This window comes from Melanotaenia boesemani, chromosome 20, assembly GCF_017639745.1.
Source record: "Melanotaenia boesemani isolate fMelBoe1 chromosome 20, fMelBoe1.pri, whole genome shotgun sequence".
In the NCBI taxonomy this organism is placed as follows: domain Eukaryota; kingdom Metazoa; phylum Chordata; class Actinopteri; order Atheriniformes; family Melanotaeniidae; genus Melanotaenia; species Melanotaenia boesemani.
The window spans coordinates 2,912,662-2,929,137 of NC_055701.1; the positions used below are offsets into that span (position 1 = coordinate 2,912,662).

At 39.3% G+C, this 16,476-nt stretch overlaps 1 protein-coding gene and 7 non-coding genes across 8 annotated transcripts; all 8 read right to left on the reverse strand.

Moving 5' to 3' along the window:
• Positions 1–1,705: 1,705 nt before the first annotated feature.
• ldah (lipid droplet associated hydrolase) lies at positions 1,706–12,855 on the reverse strand. Its single transcript, XM_041972865.1, has 7 exons — positions 12,768–12,855; positions 12,247–12,393; positions 10,178–10,312; positions 9,666–9,835; positions 9,268–9,508; positions 3,722–3,804; positions 1,706–2,819 (listed from the first exon to the last, which is right to left on the reverse strand). Exons 2-7 carry the CDS (start codon positions 12,383–12,385, stop codon positions 2,631–2,633), a joined length of 957 nt encoding a protein of 318 aa, XP_041828799.1. The 5' UTR covers positions 12,386–12,393; positions 12,768–12,855; the 3' UTR covers positions 1,706–2,630.
• Positions 4,161–4,298, reverse strand: LOC121631888. Its single transcript, XR_006008820.1, has one exon. It is a non-coding gene; the product is annotated as a U4 spliceosomal RNA (small nuclear RNA).
• LOC121631884 lies at positions 4,861–4,998 on the reverse strand. Its single transcript, XR_006008816.1, has one exon. It is a non-coding gene; the product is annotated as a U4 spliceosomal RNA (small nuclear RNA).
• Positions 6,442–6,579, reverse strand: LOC121631894. The gene has a single exon (XR_006008826.1). It is a non-coding gene; the product is annotated as a U4 spliceosomal RNA (small nuclear RNA).
• On the reverse strand, positions 6,835–6,972 carry LOC121631890. The gene has a single exon (XR_006008822.1). It is a non-coding gene; the product is annotated as a U4 spliceosomal RNA (small nuclear RNA).
• Positions 7,798–7,935, reverse strand: LOC121631885. Its single transcript, XR_006008817.1, has one exon. It is a non-coding gene; the product is annotated as a U4 spliceosomal RNA (small nuclear RNA).
• A 1,535-nt stretch (positions 12,856–14,390) lies between the features above and the next one.
• LOC121631892 lies at positions 14,391–14,528 on the reverse strand. Its single transcript, XR_006008824.1, has one exon. It is a non-coding gene; the product is annotated as a U4 spliceosomal RNA (small nuclear RNA).
• A 562-nt stretch (positions 14,529–15,090) lies between these two features.
• On the reverse strand, positions 15,091–15,228 carry LOC121631886. Its single transcript, XR_006008818.1, has one exon. It is a non-coding gene; the product is annotated as a U4 spliceosomal RNA (small nuclear RNA).
• Between the last annotated feature and the right edge of the window lie 1,248 nt (positions 15,229–16,476).

Below are 16,476 nucleotides of genomic sequence, written 5' to 3' on the forward strand. Positions count from 1 at the left end.
ATATGTTTAAATTCTTCATATTTTTGAAGAATAGTAGTCTGCTCCTCTGTGGTAAAATACACGGCTCTGTAGGGTTTGTTCATGTTTGCAATTGGTCAGAACCTCCAGACACCACCCTTTTATGTGAACGCGCACTAATCTTAATTGGAAAACCCTGGGTTGAGTTATGGAGCAGCTTTGTAGGTAACAGAGAGAAACCTGGGGCATGTTAATCACGCTTTGTAGTACAGGTCTCACGCCTGTTGGGCAAAACATAGATAAGGGATTAAGCCGGGAGATGTTGGCTGTCATGGATCACCTTATCTGTAATCAAGTTGCACAAAAGCAAGATAGGTGAGAGTGGCATGTGTTATGGCATATGTTGCCATGGAGACTCATTCTGTGCAGGGCTCCAGACATTTTGCAACTAAAATGTGAGACAGTGTGAATTTTTTATCTACTCACACAATGACAACTGATACATTTGCTGGTCTTCTTCTTGTAGTAGTTGTAACCGAATTTATTTGGTTGCTAACAAACTTCTGCTCCCCTCTTCAGCCCAGTAGATCGCAGTAATGCGCAAATTAGCTTCTGGTTTGCTGACTCAAACTAACTTCAATATGAGAAAAGGAGACGAACACCAACAAAGAAGACGACAGTCAATGTGTGTGAGCGGGGACAAACGACCACTGTGATTGGCTTATGTGTGAAAAGAGACGAGTCTTGGGGGATTTATTGTGTTGCCATAAATTTTGACTTTAGGCGTGGAGGAGGGGCTTGCTTATTCAAATAGCCTCCTGTGATGACAACATCCCAGGAGCAAATTAAAATCACACATTTGTGAGAGTTTACTCTTGTTAGCGGTTCTGCTGTGAACAAAGGGCCCAGACGGAAAAATTCCACCATCTTCAAAAGAAAAACTTTCAGGGAAGTTAACACTTCGGTCCATCACCAATGTTTCAACTTTAAAATGTGCAATTTCTGGGTGATGACTCCTTTAAACAAATTAAAATAACTAAAAAGACAAGAATATTACATTTACTCACAAATCACTGTGGTGATTACCAAATATACTGCAACCTACTTTCACTTTCAGACTTATCGGTATAGCAGAATACGCTTACTTAATGGTGATGGTGAACAACATGGCGGTGAGCGCAAAAAGAAAAGTACGTATGTAAAACCATTAAAAAAAAACACAACTTTCTCTTATTCTCACAAAACATGCTACTGGCAGGTTAACATTTTAACAGCATATAAAACAAACAGGACTGGTTTATGTCAGTTAAATACACTTATAAAATCACTATGCATCTGACAGCTACTTGAAAAGATGCCACAGACCAGATAACACAGACCAACATTAAGTACAAAGCAACGATTTGAATCACACATCGCAAAAGTCTCAACACTTCAAACTAATAATACTGCATTTCCATGACTGGTCTAATCCGTTTTAGCATAAAAAGGGGCTTTTATCGAGGAAACCGTTTCTGGTGTGTTGTCCAGGCCAGAGTCATTAGCTAAAGCCTCTCTGCTACCCACCATGGCACAAGGGCGCCATCTACAGACATGTTGTTATAAACACCATGTGAAAATGAATGGCAGATAAAATAGTTCACCCAAAAAATAGAAGGGGTGAGTGTTAAAAAAAACTTTATGTAGGTATTTTTTCCAACCTACTACAGTACTAAGAAACCACACATTAGTGCGTGGGTATGTGTCGTAATTTTTACATATACCGTTGTCTTTTATTACAATTAATCATTGGACTGGATTTTAGACACACACATACATATATAAGTCAAATAATAGAAAACATTTAAAATAATCTTTATATCTATATAATCTTTATAATTTTTATTAAAACATCGTTGAGCTGAAACAAATTTCAGTGTCTCACTATTGAAACTTAGAATAACCACCTGTACCTCTGCATACAGTAAACATACATACATGCACATGGACAGAGATTTTCTTACATTCATTCATCTTTTTATCTCACAAAGAAGAAATGTTGACTAAAAGACCACATTTAAATCTTACTGAAAGAATTTAAGGAATGTTTCATGGCAGATTACTTAAAAGATGTCAGCAAAGTTTTCCCTGAACCTTCTGGAGAGGCAGCGAACAATAAACGTCTGAGATGTTCAGTGAACTTCTGGAAAAAGAGTTTTTCCTGCTAAAGAAAACAATGTGAGTGTCTGATGCTGCAGGAGAATCACATACACTGATCATTTTGATAAATAAATGATAGGAAAAGCTTATTTTACTTGAGTTATTCAGATGTTTGTCTTCCTGCACACCAGAAAAACGTCACATCTACAAACGTGGGAAGTGCTACAGCTCAGTTTTAGAGTTTCCTCCTAATCTGTGGAAGATGATGCTGAATACGACCGTTTGATTAGAGCTTTGTGTTAAATTAATCAGATCAGATTTTAGTCTGTTCATGTTAATTACAAATCAGCATGTAAACACACACACATATATATATATATTAATTTTGCTTTTTAAAACTACACCTTCATCCAAACAAGCTCCATGATCTGTGCTAGTAAAGTCAGTAGTATTCAGTAGTCAGGAGTATTAATTCCCGGTTTGGACTTCCAGTGCGGTTCTGGTCATTCGTGTTTGGACAGAGGTAGGTCATTTCATGTCCTCAAACATCCGCGGATCCATTCGACCACCATTTTGGCGACTTCCCGCCCTGCATCCAGGACGAAGGCGTGGCGGAAGCCTTTTTCACACAGTCTGAAGTCTCCATGCGGGAAGTCCTGCTTGATGTCATGGAAGTACTTCACAGGGCACCAGTGGTCTGTAGCTCCATAATAGAAAATAAGCTGGAAACATGAAGAGAGGTTACAGGTGTGTTGATTCGTTGATGTAATGCACAACTACAACTGATTCTGTCATTGAACCTTTACTTGTGTTTCGATAACACACCTGATTCAAATGAATGACTCATTAGTTGTGCAGAACTTGTCAGGGAACCATTTAATTTGTGTTGCAACAGGGAGACAAAGACCTGCAGGATAGTGGGCCTTGAGGACCAGGGTTGGGCACCTCTGGTTTAAAGCTTTACACCTCTGTACACTGCCCACTTGTGGTGCAGCTACAGTGAAGTTTGCATTTAATGATGCTCTTTGTATTTTACTGAAGGTCCCTGGATGGACGAGTGCCAGCCAGCTGTTACATGCTGTGTTTAGAAATTGTGTGACTGGAGGATTCTAAAAACTGTATTGATTATAGATATCACTTCAGTATTGCCTTTTTTGTGTGTATTTTTTTATATAATTTGTTTTACTATCCTTTTCTTCTTATATGGACCGAATTGTGAGTCAGAAATAAAGACTGAATTGATGTTGCAGTGCGTTTTATTTAGATATAATGTTAATAAGAATACTTTCTACACTTAAATATGATTGGCAGTCATTGCAGAGACGTCTCTCTGTCTCAGGGTGATGAACCAGGCTGGAGGAAGAACAATACGTAGACAGCTGATGACATTATTAATGATGAATGCTGAGACCTTCATTTCTTTATGGTGTAAATGTGACAGAAAGAAAAGTTTGAGCCTGAATACCAGGGAACTGCTTTCTATCCGATTCGGCCCCTCATCAAACAGTTTTATAATAAAAGCCAGAAAAACAAAAGTTTAACTTGAGACTCGTTTACTGAGGCTTTACTTGGTAATAACAAATAATTTCCTCCACACTGATAACAGCGAAGGGTTCGTTCTTACCTTGTCAAGGTTTTTCTTGATGGTCATATTGTCTCTTTCCAGAACTTTTCTCATTTCCTGACCCCCCAGGTACATGGAATTGGCTACAATAGGAAACAAAAAGGACATGAACAAATTACAGCAGGGCTTCTCAGCCTTTTCACCTCGGCCCAACTTTTCCAGTACATATGTGTGTGTGTGTGTGTGTGTGTGTACAGTCTGTACGTGCGATGAAGACACTGAATAAATTGAACTTTAAAGCTTTGAGAAGAGACGTACATGTCTTATCTCAAAAAGAACTACGGTAAGGATACAACAAATAAAAACTTTCTCTTCCTCGTGTCATTATGACAGTGAAACTGGTTTGTGCCTCACAGATTAGAAGGTTTTTTTTTTTTTATTAATAGTTTAATAAGGTACTAAAAGGAAACAAGCTAATTTGCCATTAACACAAACACAGTCTCCACAGAGACCATCAAAAATTGCCATAGCTGACTATGAAAGTCATCAAGGCGGGGTATTGGGTGAAGTTTTCAACCAGCAATAATCACGTCTCAGTAGAACTTCATGGACTATGATATTGCCTCTGCGAAAGGATGACAGCCATATGTGAGCCTGTAAACAAGCTTCTGATGGAACATTCACAACAGACACGGTGCATGTCTGAAACATGACCGTCCTATAAGGACAATGAGCAGGTAACTGTACGTGTGATTGGCTGTTTCACCTTAACTCCGCCCATTATAGTATGACACCACCTTTTTAGTAGAGGAGGGATCTCACACTTCAGTCCCTGAAGTCCTGTAGGTTTTGTATATTTCCTCCAGCTTGTTGTCAGCTACTACTCAATGTAAAAAACTGTTGGATACATGTAATTTGAAGCAGGGAAACATCTAAAACCTGCAGGACAGCAGTCCTGGAGCATCAGAGTCTGAGATGCCTGCACTCAAAGATAAACTCTGGCAGACTGACTAATGCAGTTTTCACATCTCTTGTAATTAGTCAAGAACTGCAGATGAGTCTTGTTTATCATGTTCACATTCATAGAAATAAAACTAATTAAATCCTTACTGCTCTCATTCCTTCTAAGCAATGCATAATATATATAAATAGTTTAATAAGGTGCTAAAGAAGTTAATTTTCAATTAACAGAAACACAGTCTCTTCAGAGACCATCAAAAATTGCCATAGCTGACTATGAAAGTCATCAAGGCGGGGTATTGGGTGAAGTTTTCAACCAGCAATAATCACGTCTCAGTAGAACTTCATGGACTATGATATTGCCTCTGCGAAAGGATGACAGCCATATGTGAGCCTGTAAACAAGCTTCTGATGGAACATTCACAACAGACACGGTGCATGTCTGAAACATGAGCGTCTTATAAGGACAATGAGCAGGTAACTGTACGTGTGATTGGCTGTTTCACCTTAACTCCACCCATTATAGTATGACACCATCTGTTTAGTAGAGGAGGGATCTCACACTTCAGTCCCTGAGCTCCACAGTCCTGCAGGTTTTGTATATTTCCTCCAGCTTGTTGTCAGCTACTACTCAATGTAAAAAACTGTTGGATACATGTAATTTGAAGCAGGGAAACATCTAAACATCTAAAACCTGCAGGACAGCAGTCCTGGAGCATCAGAGTCTGAGATGCCTGCACTCAAAGATAAACTCTGGCAGACTGACTAATGCAGTTTTCACATCTCTTGTATTTACTTTTATTTGGTTTGTTCCTCAGTTTCTTTATTTTCTTTGTCAATGTTTACATGTTGATATGTTTAATAAACCATGTGTTCTGTCATTCAGATCAATGTGAGGGTTTTACTTCAGTTTCTCTGTTAGAAGTTTTCTGATGTTTGTTTCAGTAGTAAAATCCTCACCAAACTCAATCTTTTTATGCAAGGTCTAACGAATGTTGAGCTTACACCAAAAGATTTTTACAGTTGCAAAATAAAACTGAAAGTCTTTAGGAAATCTTAGGAGTCTTACTGGAATCACAGCACTCACGTCATGTCCATCGCTGGGTTTAAGGTGGTAATCTGTGCTGTTTCATGTCAGTCTTTTCCTAGTCTTAGGTCTGTGACAATATCAAACATGTTTTATATTGTTGCAAGTCACAGTGACGTAACACGATCAGCAACCAATAAAAAACTCTGACAAAAGCAGGAACAGGAATCCTGACGGAACAATGAGGAAAACGGACGGGGAAAAAAAGACGAAGAAGAACAGTGATGGAACGTCGTAGGTGGACCGTCCAGAAAGAGGAGCGGATGGTTATTAAGAAGTAAACGTCTGCTGCGGATCATTTATGTGTTACAGTATAATGATCTAACAAATGAGAGAAGACTAGAAAACTCATTCATCCTTCCAGATTCTGATGAGTCGGTGTAACACCTGGTGGAGATGCAAAGGCACACTTAATAAAATAATAATGATGTTTAAGTCCTTATTGGTCCTTTGCTGTGGGCAGATCAGCCCTGTTTGAAATCAACTGTCCAATATATCACAAAAAAGGCCAAAAACTTTAGTTGTAGTCTTGTAAATAGTGACCACACAAGATTTACAGTCTTTGTAAAATCTCAGTCTTGGCACTTGTGGTCAGATGTGAGCAGGGGGGAATTCCTTTTTAAAGTCCTGTAATGCAAACCTAGCATGAAATGAATATCTACCTACCTACACCAAACCAAATCTGAGTGATTAATAGTACTGTAGTAATAACCTTTTATTACCACCAACACAGTCTCCACAGAGACCATGAAAAATTGCCATAGCTGACTATGAAAGTCATCAAGGCGGGGTATTGGGTGAAGTTTTCAACCAGCAATAATCACGTCTCAATAGAACTTCATGGACTATGATATTGCCTCTGTGAAAGGACAATAGCTTTTACATGTTTTTGATGTGCATAATTTGTTTTTATTTTGTACAGCACATTGTTTTGCATTGTGCATGAAAAGTGCTCTATAAATACATTTGATTTTTAAATGATCCATTTTGAGTTACAAAGAATTGAACTTATTAGAATCCACACCACCCTTGATGGTTTTATGTAAAGTCTAACTAATAAGAAAGACTATATGAGTGTATAAAAGACCTGGAACAAGCCAATAATTTGTCATTAACAGAAACACAGTCTCTTCAGAGACCATCAAATATTGCCATAGCTGACTATGAAAGTCATCAAGGCGGGGTATTGGGTGAAGTTTTCAACCAGCAATAATCACGTCTCAGTAGAACTTCATGGACTATGATATTGCCTCTGCGAAAGGATGACAGCCATATGTGAGCCTGTAAACAAGCTTCTGATGGAACATTCACAACAGACACGGTGCATGTCTGAAACATGACCGTCCTATAAGGACAATGAGCAGGTAACTTTAAGTGTGATTGGCTGTTTCACCTTAACTCCGCCCATTATAGTATGACACCACCTGTTTAGTAGAGGAGGGATCTCACACTTCAGTCCCTGAAGTCCTGCAGGTTTTGTATATTTCCTCCAGCTTGTTGTCAGCTACTACTCAATGTAAAAAACTGTTGGATACATGTAATTTGAAGCAGGGAAACATCTAAAACCTGCAGGACAGCAGTCCTGGAGCATCAGAGTCTGAGATGCCTGCACTCAAAGATAAACTCTGGCAGACTGACTAATGCAGTTTTTACATCGCTTGTATTTACTTTTATTTGGTTTGTTCCTCAGTTTCTGTACTTTCTTTGTCAATGTTTACATGTTGATATGTTTAATAAACCATGTGTTCTGTCATTCACATCAATGTGGAGGTTTTACTTTATTTTCTCTGTTAGAAGTTTTCTGATGTTTGTTTCAGTGGCTTAAAGTAATTGAAATGATTAGCAGGGTTTCTACCCAAGTCCTCCACCTCAATTCACAGAAATTTATCTTCAGAAGTCGTGACATTGACACCAGAGACTTTTACCCACTGGGTATCATTCACGTTCAGGTACAAAGCACGAAAAATAACAACTTCCCAGAAATCTTGTTTTTACAGAGATTTTTAGCTATGAAGAACACATCTTTTCTCGTAAGTGACTACAAGATTTTTGAGACAGTGTATAAATTTTACCATTAACACAAACACAGTCTCCTCAGAGACCATCAAAAATTGCCATAGCTGACTATGAAAGTCATCAAGGCGGGGTATTGGGTGAAGTTTTCAACCAGCAATAATCACGTCTCAGTAGAACTTCATGGACTATGATATTGCCTCTGCGAAAGGATGACAGCCATATGTGAGCCTGTAAACAAGCTTCTGATGGAACATTCACAACAGACACGGTGCATGTCTGAAACATGAGCGTCCTATAAGGACAATGAGCAGGTAACTGTACGTGTGATTGGCTGTTTCACCTTAACTCCACCCATTATAGTATGACACCACCTGTTTAGTAGAGGAGGGATCTCCACCTCAAGTCACAGTAATTAATCTTCAGTAGTTGTGACACTGGCACCAGTTACTGTGTGCCATCCATGTTTGATTCTATTGTATTTTACATTCTATTCTACTTATATCTAAGGTATTAATATTAGGGGAGTAACTAATAGATCCTATTCAACATCTCATTTTTAACAGAAGATGCAACTAAAATGGATAAAATATTAATTATTAATAGATTTGGAACAATGTTTGGATAATATTTTATTGATACACACAGTCTCCTTAGAAACCATCAAAAATTGCACATATGGGCAATGACCTGTTGACTTGTTTTGCCTAAATTTCACCCATTACAGTGGGTCTGCTCCATTTACTGCTTGAGTAATGAAGCATTACCATTCAGCTGGAAGACTGGCCCAAATCCGACGGCTTGTTTGGCGAGAACATGGCTTTTAACCACATCGGAGGAACAAACAAATCAGAGAGGGTTTGAAGATAAACTCAGAAAATATTCCTACTTATTAAATAATGTTGATGTGAGGCCTTTATTTAAGTTGAGTAGATAACTGCACATTCAAATGAGTCCTCGAACAACTATTACATATATGATTCTGATATATGATGTTATGATTCTGTTTAGCTGCTCTAAGCTGTTGAGTTTTGTCCTAATCCATCTCATTCATACTGCATTGTGCTGATTTCTCCACTGAACACTGTTGCGGTTTGCAGACTACAATCTGGAACTAATGAATTCATAACTATTTAACTTTTTATTATTTCTATTATCAACTTTGCTCTGAAAGATCCTTCTTTTGTTTTGGTAAACTGTCTTTCCGCCGGCAAAAATGCTTCCCCCGCCCGGGTCATCGCCCAGCTGACTGAAAAGGAGCGTACCCAGTATCATAACGCCTCTCCAATACAGGATAAGTTTCACCAGAATGGCTTCAGTCTCACTTTGTTTTTCATTTCTTTCTTGTCTTTGCAATGAGAAATACGTCAGAGTCGACACACACAAGTCGGGTTGTTTGGTGAAAACTCGTCATTAACCGTAAATCTCCTGTAAAACGACTTCTCCTTTCTCCAGAACTTGAAGAGCTCATTTAAAGATTATTCAGGACTCCTGCTCATTTTCAACTCAACACTAACATTATAAGAATCATTAGAGGACAACCAACCTCCACAGTCTCCACTGAGTAGCTCCACAGTGGGTTGGACAATGCAGCAGTCCAGAGAGGGGACGCTACGAAACACCAGTTTGACCAGTCCTGCTCTGAGACTGACCGGCAGCAGAGAGAGCAGAAAGACAGGGAGGTAGGCCAAATAACGCATCTGACACAGCACGGGGGTCATCACCTTCCCCTGCGGAGTCTGAGCCATCCGTTCAATGGTGGGAAACAGCATGACGGCCCTCAGGACCTGCAGGAAAACAAGAAGGGCCCAGAAAACCTCTCAGCATCACCTGCGTTCAGACATAAAAAATACAAAATTCACTCTGAGATTTAATTGTTTCATTCATCCAAATGTTTTGTGGCAGACCCTCTTCTCTTTAGAAAAACTCAGCTTCATGACTAACTTTAAGTTCAGGGTCTCTCTTCATCATCTCCAGGATCATGTAACAACCGATGGAGTGTCCCACCAGAACCAAGCTGGTTTCTCTGGGAACGTGATTCCTGAGGAAGGCCAGCTTGTGCTCAATCTGCCCGTTCAGACCGAACACGTCATCCTCTGCTGCTGCTGAGGCGTCTGTAGAAGAGAAAACACAATCACAGCTCATCGCGTCTCCAGCTGGAGTTTATCTCTGGTGGAAAAGTCAGAGGAACGTCAGACTATCTGCTTTAAGGACCTCTGGTGGGAGGACATTCTCTCTGGATAAAGACAGGAAACAGGACTAAGATGCTGATGTGAAGGAGGATGTGTTATTAATATTTTATTTGGAAACACAAGTGTGCACACAGATCCATGAGGAGGATCTGAAACACATATTCTGCCTCCACAGCCCACTTAAGAGCTTCATATTAAGCTACAGAAGCATTTATTAGTTTTCTTCTGATGGTTATGGTGGGAGCTGGTCAGAGCATGTCCTACCATCCACCATGTCCATGCAGTCCGGTGGTGCACAGTGGCCAGCGTGGCTCACAGCCCACACAGGGTACCGGTATCCCAACGCACTGTGAAGTGTCTTCATGAATGTTCTGTAGAAGCCCACCACACCTGGGTTACCTGTGGAAGACAAGAATATTCCATCAGAACTGCTCATTTGTTCCTGGCCGTGAGCTTCCAGAGACTTTACAAAGAAACTGGCTGGAAAACATCTGTAAGAAGTCCAGAGTGAATGTTTCCATCAATCCAGATCAAACTAGATGAATAAAGACTGAATACAGTTAACAGCTGAAGCACTGCAGCTTCGCTCCTAGTCGGTGTTCATGTAAAGCTGGAAGGAATGTACTGCTCTTCATCATCATCATCACTGACCAGACTAGAGGAATATGTCAGGAACCAGCTCACATCCTCTGGAGTTCGTAACGTTAGAGCCGAAAAACAGCGAAACAATTTCTGTAAACACGATGACTAAGATAAATCTACCCAGTTTTCAATTCTTTTATTGCTCAATACAGAAAAATTAACAGGGCGAATAAATAAAGATACACAAACACACACAGATGGCACTTCCCTAGCTACCCCTTTTTGGCTATTAAAAAACATAAAAAGGGGAAAACAAGTTTAAAATAAGAAGCAGGCTTTTACCTGAATAGACTAATGCAACAAGCAAATATGGGCAGCGATGACAAAAGAAAACAAGAATTCCAATTCTACTGGAAACTTCCATTTTTAAAGGCGTCTTTTGTCGTTTTACACGTTTTGTCTCTGGCCATGTTTTCTTTTGCCATATTCATTACAGACTTAATCACACTTGTTTCAAAAATTTTAATGTTTCTCGCTTTCCATAACGCATCCTTAACAAAATTCACAATCACCCACCAACGGTAGGTTTTTCCTGCACAATCATTTTCAAAACAGCCAAATGATATTTTCTCATAAGAGAACGGGCAGTCATACAATGAGTCCATGTTTTCATGAGAGCTTAGAATAAAGGTATGTCCAAAACAAATGACGAGTCATCTCATCATCACCACAAAAAGGTCTAGGGCACCGTGCACTTCGCGTCAGGTTCCTCCACTTTAAAAAGGACAGAGTCAGCAAGCATTGATGTACAATGTCCCACGCGAGGTCCTTATCGAGGTTTGATAATGCCGTACAATTCACATTTTTCCATGTTATCTTACACAAGCTTTCTGCCAGTTTTTCGACTGGTGTCATTCTTTGTACATTATACTATATTTTCTAGTGGTTTTCCCTGCTGGAATCTGAGTAAGATCATGTTGTAAGTTTTTTAAAACCATGTCATAAATTTTGGGACTGTCTTCGGAGTATGGGGTATTTAGATTTACTCTCATTCCCCATTCCCTCATGATTTTCCTCCCATCCCAAAACCCTGCATAATGTCCCCACATTGGTACAGCTCTGTTAGGACAGGAGTCATGAACATGGCAGGTAACTTTGATCCTATCTCCAGGACTGCTCTCCCCTCCTTATCCAGAGGTCTATACATAATTTCCCTGCTTAGTCTTTCATGTTGAAATATATGAAACGGAAGGTTATTTTTTATTTTTTTTTTATTTTTAATTTTTGTGTGAGTGGCTATTATTGTACGAGACGGAGGAAGAGTGGCCGCAAGCTGGGCTACCGATGCAATAACTTCTGTTTTCACTACTAAAATTTTTCCAAAGAGAGAGAGAGTTCTCTATCCTTCCAATGAAAGAGTTTTACTTGTAATTTTGATATTTTTGGATGTCAGTTTTTTGTTTCCATATCTTTCCCGATTTGGACTCCCAATATTTGTATTGTGTCCGTTCTAATAGTCAAACCTCCCGAGTCTCCTGGTTTTCTCCAATTAAGGAGTAGTACTTGTTCACTTTTTGATTTATTTACCTACCCTACCCTACCCCACATCCATCTATCTATCTATCCATCTATCTAAACTAAACTAAACTAAACTAATCTAATCTAATCTAATCTAATCTAATCTAATCTAATCTAATCTAATCTACCTACCCTACAGGACCATTATAAACCAGACCTTTGCTCCAGCTCACCTGGGATGACGAGGAACAGAACTTTATGTCCGGGTCGCAACTGACAGCAGCCGAACTTCAGCAGCTCCGTGGCGGCTCCACAGCAGTAGGTAAACTCAGTCTGTGGGTCATCCCTTCTGTCTCCCATCGAGTGGTCCATCTCATCAGCTGTGACGGAACATTTCATACAGCAAGTGATTTATTTAAACGGTTTCAGCCTCTTTTAATAAACAAGTAAGGAGGTGAAATCCACGCGGAGGCAGTCGGGCACCGTGACGTGGAGAAAACTCTTCAGCATAGTCCGAAGGTGATTTATTCAGGTCATGTTTTCTGCTCACGTTCAGGATTCGGGACATAAAATGTGACTAACAAAACACAAAACCTTTTACAGACAGTTGATTTAGCTTATAAAAATGACTGAAAATGACTATATATCTTGATTCTACTTGGTGTACAAGTCAAGTTAAAATAACAAACAAATGTTTCTCGCTGGGTTAAAATACAGAACCTGGCACCTCATATGTGAACCAAATGTTATTTACCTTTTTAAAAAATCGTAAAACCATTAAAATATCCTGCTGATTCTCGCTGTCTGCTGTATGTTTTGCGGTTCCTGATAGCAGCTGGATTCTGATTGGTTCGCTAACCACAGTCATGTCGCATTTGAGGACAACTGGGAAATCGGATTGTTCAAACTTCAGTCAGAAAGAGTTATAAATAAGCAAACAAATAATAAAAAATGCAACCAGAACTTAGAATTTCTTTTCTAACGAATTACTCGAATAAGTTTTGTTTAGATCCCGCTAAAGGACAAATAAAGATTTGGTTAATTTTAATCCAACCAATCAACCAAATAAAGAATCAGAACGGCGTATGGATTCTATTTCCGATTAATTTTGAATGCATCAGGAAGCCTCTTCTCTTCTTGGTGTTAAAAGGTCCGCTGCATGCAGTCCACGGCTTTATTACTGCCGCCTGCCGTTCACTATCGTAACGGCATAACAACTAGTCTGGGAGACATGGCACATTGACTAGTGGTCATAAACAACTGGTCATAAACAGCTGGGTGATGTCCAAAAAAACCCTTTTGATAATGATTCCGGTTCCATAAATAAGGAAACCCATTTGTAAATGAAAAATATTAATCAATTATCTTATTATTCCGATATTGTTAATCATAATTATAAGCCTTGATGCCAGATAGATAGATAGATAGACAAGTCTATAAACCAGATAATAAACAATATACAAATCTATGTACAACATATACAAATAAACAGAGTAAGAGAGGATAAGTAAGAAGAATGAGCTATAGAACTTTATAAATTCAAAAAAGAATGTGGAAAATCACATGTAAGAAAAACAATGTGCAAACCAAGTCGAAACTGGATGGAAGAAGAAATGTTGATAATACATAAAGGGAAAGTCTACTAAAATTATTAAATTCTCCCTTGGATAAACAAAACAAAGAAAAGAGAGAGAGGGGAAAAAACTCATTATGTCTGACTCTGTGGGTAATTTCCATTTTTTGTACATTTCCATTCTGGTTTTACAAGTTCCATCTTTCATCATATATTCTTTAACCATATTCTTTACCAATTTCACCACACTTCTTTTGGGAATACAAAATTTCTCATTTCTTATTTCCTGTATTTGTCCGTACAACAACAGAGCATCTCAGTCTGGTATGGAAGGAGCCAGTGTGTGGTGGAGAGGATGGTCAGGTTTACAGTTTAAAATGGTCCAGTTTGTGCCCGATGCCAACTTCCAGAAGCAGAGCATGCTCATCCCTTTCCTGTATGCAGCATCTGTGCTGGATTTCCACTCCAGTCTGTGGTAGACAGTACTTACTTATAGGTCTCTTATTATGACATTTAGTTTCTATGAGATGTATTTTTTAAAATAATTTCTTTAATTATAATAAATACACTTACGTCATGGATTTCATTTCACTCTTAAAGAAAAATTTTATCTACCCTATAAACCAGGTGAACTTAAGTGCACTGTTTAATTTGTTATTGTTTGTTTGTTCTGTGAAACAAAATGATGCTTTTCACACAGAAAACACTCAATGGCTTTTGGTAAGGTATAACTATGAAGAAAGACTATATGAGCGTATAAAAGACTTGGAACAAGCCAATAATTTGCCTTTAACAGAAACACAGTCTCCACAGAGACCATCAAAAATTGCCATAGCTGACTATGAAAGTCATCAAGGCAAGGTATTGGGTGAAGTTTTCAACCAGCAATAATCACGTCTCAGTAGAACTTCATGGACTATGATATTGCCTCTGCGAAAGGATGACAGCCATATGTGAGCCTGTAAACAAGCTTCTGATGGAACATTCACAACAGACACGGTGCATGTCTGAAACATGACCGTCCTATAAGGACAATGAGCAGGTAACTGTACGTGTGATTGGCTGTTTCACCTTAACTCCGCCCATTATAGTATGACACTACCTGTTTAGTAGAGGAGGGATCTCACACTTCAGTCCCTGAAGTCCTGCAGGTTTTGTATATTTCCTCCAGCTTGTTGTCAGCTACTACTCAATGTAAAAAACTGTTGGATACATGTAATTTGAAGCAGGGAAACATCTAAAACCTGCAGGACAGCAGTCCTGGAGCATCAGAGTCTGAGATGCCTGCACTCAAAGATAAACTCTGGCAGACTGACTAATGCAGTTTTCACATCTCTTGTAATTAGTCAAGAACTGCAGATGAGTCTTGTTTATCATGTTCACATTCATAGAAATAAAACTAATTAACTCCTTACTGCTCTCAATCCTTCTATGCAATGCATAAATTATATAAATAGTTTAATAAGGTGCTAAACAAGTTAATTTTCAATTAACAGAAACACAGTCTCTTCAGAGACCATCAAAAATTGCCATAGCTGACTATGAAAGTCATCAAGGCGGGGTATTGGGTGAAGTTTTCAACCAGCAATAATCACGTCTCAGTAGAACTTCATGGACTATGATATTGCCTCTGCGGAAGGATGACAGCCATATGTGAGCCTGTAAACAAGCTTCTGATGGAACATTCACAACAGACACGGTGCATGTCTGAAACATGACCGTCCTATAAGGACAATGAGCAGGTAACTGTATGTGTGATTGGCTGTTTCACCTTAACACCACCCATTATAGTATGACACCACCTGTTTAGTAGAGGAGGGATCTCACACTTCAGTCCCTGAAGTCCTGCAGGTTTTGTATATTTCCTCCAGCTTGTTGTCGGCTACTACTCAATGTAAAAAACTGTTGGATACATGTAATTTGAAGCAGGGAAACATTTAAAACCTGCAGGACAGCAGTCCTGGAGCATCAGAGTCTGAGATGCCTGCACTCAAAGATAAACTCTGGCAGACTGACTAATGCAGTTTTCACATCTCTTGTATTTACTTTTATTTGGTTTGTTCCTCAGTTTCTTTATTTTCTTTGTCAATGTTTACATGTTGATATGTTTAATAAACCATGTGTTCTGTCATTCACATCAATGTGAGGGTTTTACTTCAGTTTCTCTGTTAGAAGTTTTCTGATGTTTGTTTCAGTGGCTTAAAGTAATTGAAATGATTAGCAGGGTTTCTACCCAAGTCCTCCACCTCAATTCACAGTAACTAATCTTCAGAAGTCGTGACATTGACTCTTGGCGCATCTCTTCAAGAACTGTAGACGAGTCTTGTAGTGATGTGCCATGCGTGAATGTGTCCCTGCCCCGTGGGAAACCTTGTGCCTTGTCCCGGATCTCAAGGTGGGAAGGCCTGCAGGGATAAAGGACTACAGACCAGTGGCCCTCACATCTGTTGTAATGAAGACTTTTAAGAGACTACTACTCCCACTGATCAAACTTCAAGTAAAGTGTGTGCTAGATCCTCTACAATTTGCATATCAGTAAAGCCTTTTGGGTAGGTGATGCAGTCCTTTTTATGCTCCACCGGTCTCTTTCCTTCTTGGACGCAGCAGGTGTATGTGACACTAATGATCTTTGACTTTACGAGCGGCTTTAATACCGTCCAGCTTCAGTTACTCAGGGGAAAGCTTGTGAGATTGGGGGTGGATCCTCTTTTTGTCACCTGGATCCATAATTATCTTACTCAGAGGTCACAGTATGTTCGGCTGGGAAAGTGTGTTTCACAGACTTTGGTGAGTAACACTAGGCTACTTCCTACAGGCAACTTATTGCTGGATTCACCCCCTGGAGCAGGGACCGTGGTCTGAGTCTAAATACATCAAAAACCAATGAAAT

What these genes read in the sequence shown, in the direction of transcription:
- ldah (XM_041972865.1), bottom strand. Translation starts at nt 12,385, where the DNA reads ATGGACCACTCGATGGGAGACAGAAGGGATGACCCACAGACTGAGTTT. An exon ending in TCTGTTCCTCGTCATCCCAG is followed by an intron (nt 10,313 to 12,246) that starts GTGAGCTGGAGC and finishes TGTCTTCCACAG; the next exon opens with GTAACCCAGGTGTGGTGGGC. An exon ending in TCAAGAAAAACCTTGACAAG is followed by an intron (nt 2,820 to 3,721) that starts GTAAGAACGAAC and finishes TCATGTTTCCAG; the next exon opens with CTTATTTTCTATTATGGAGC.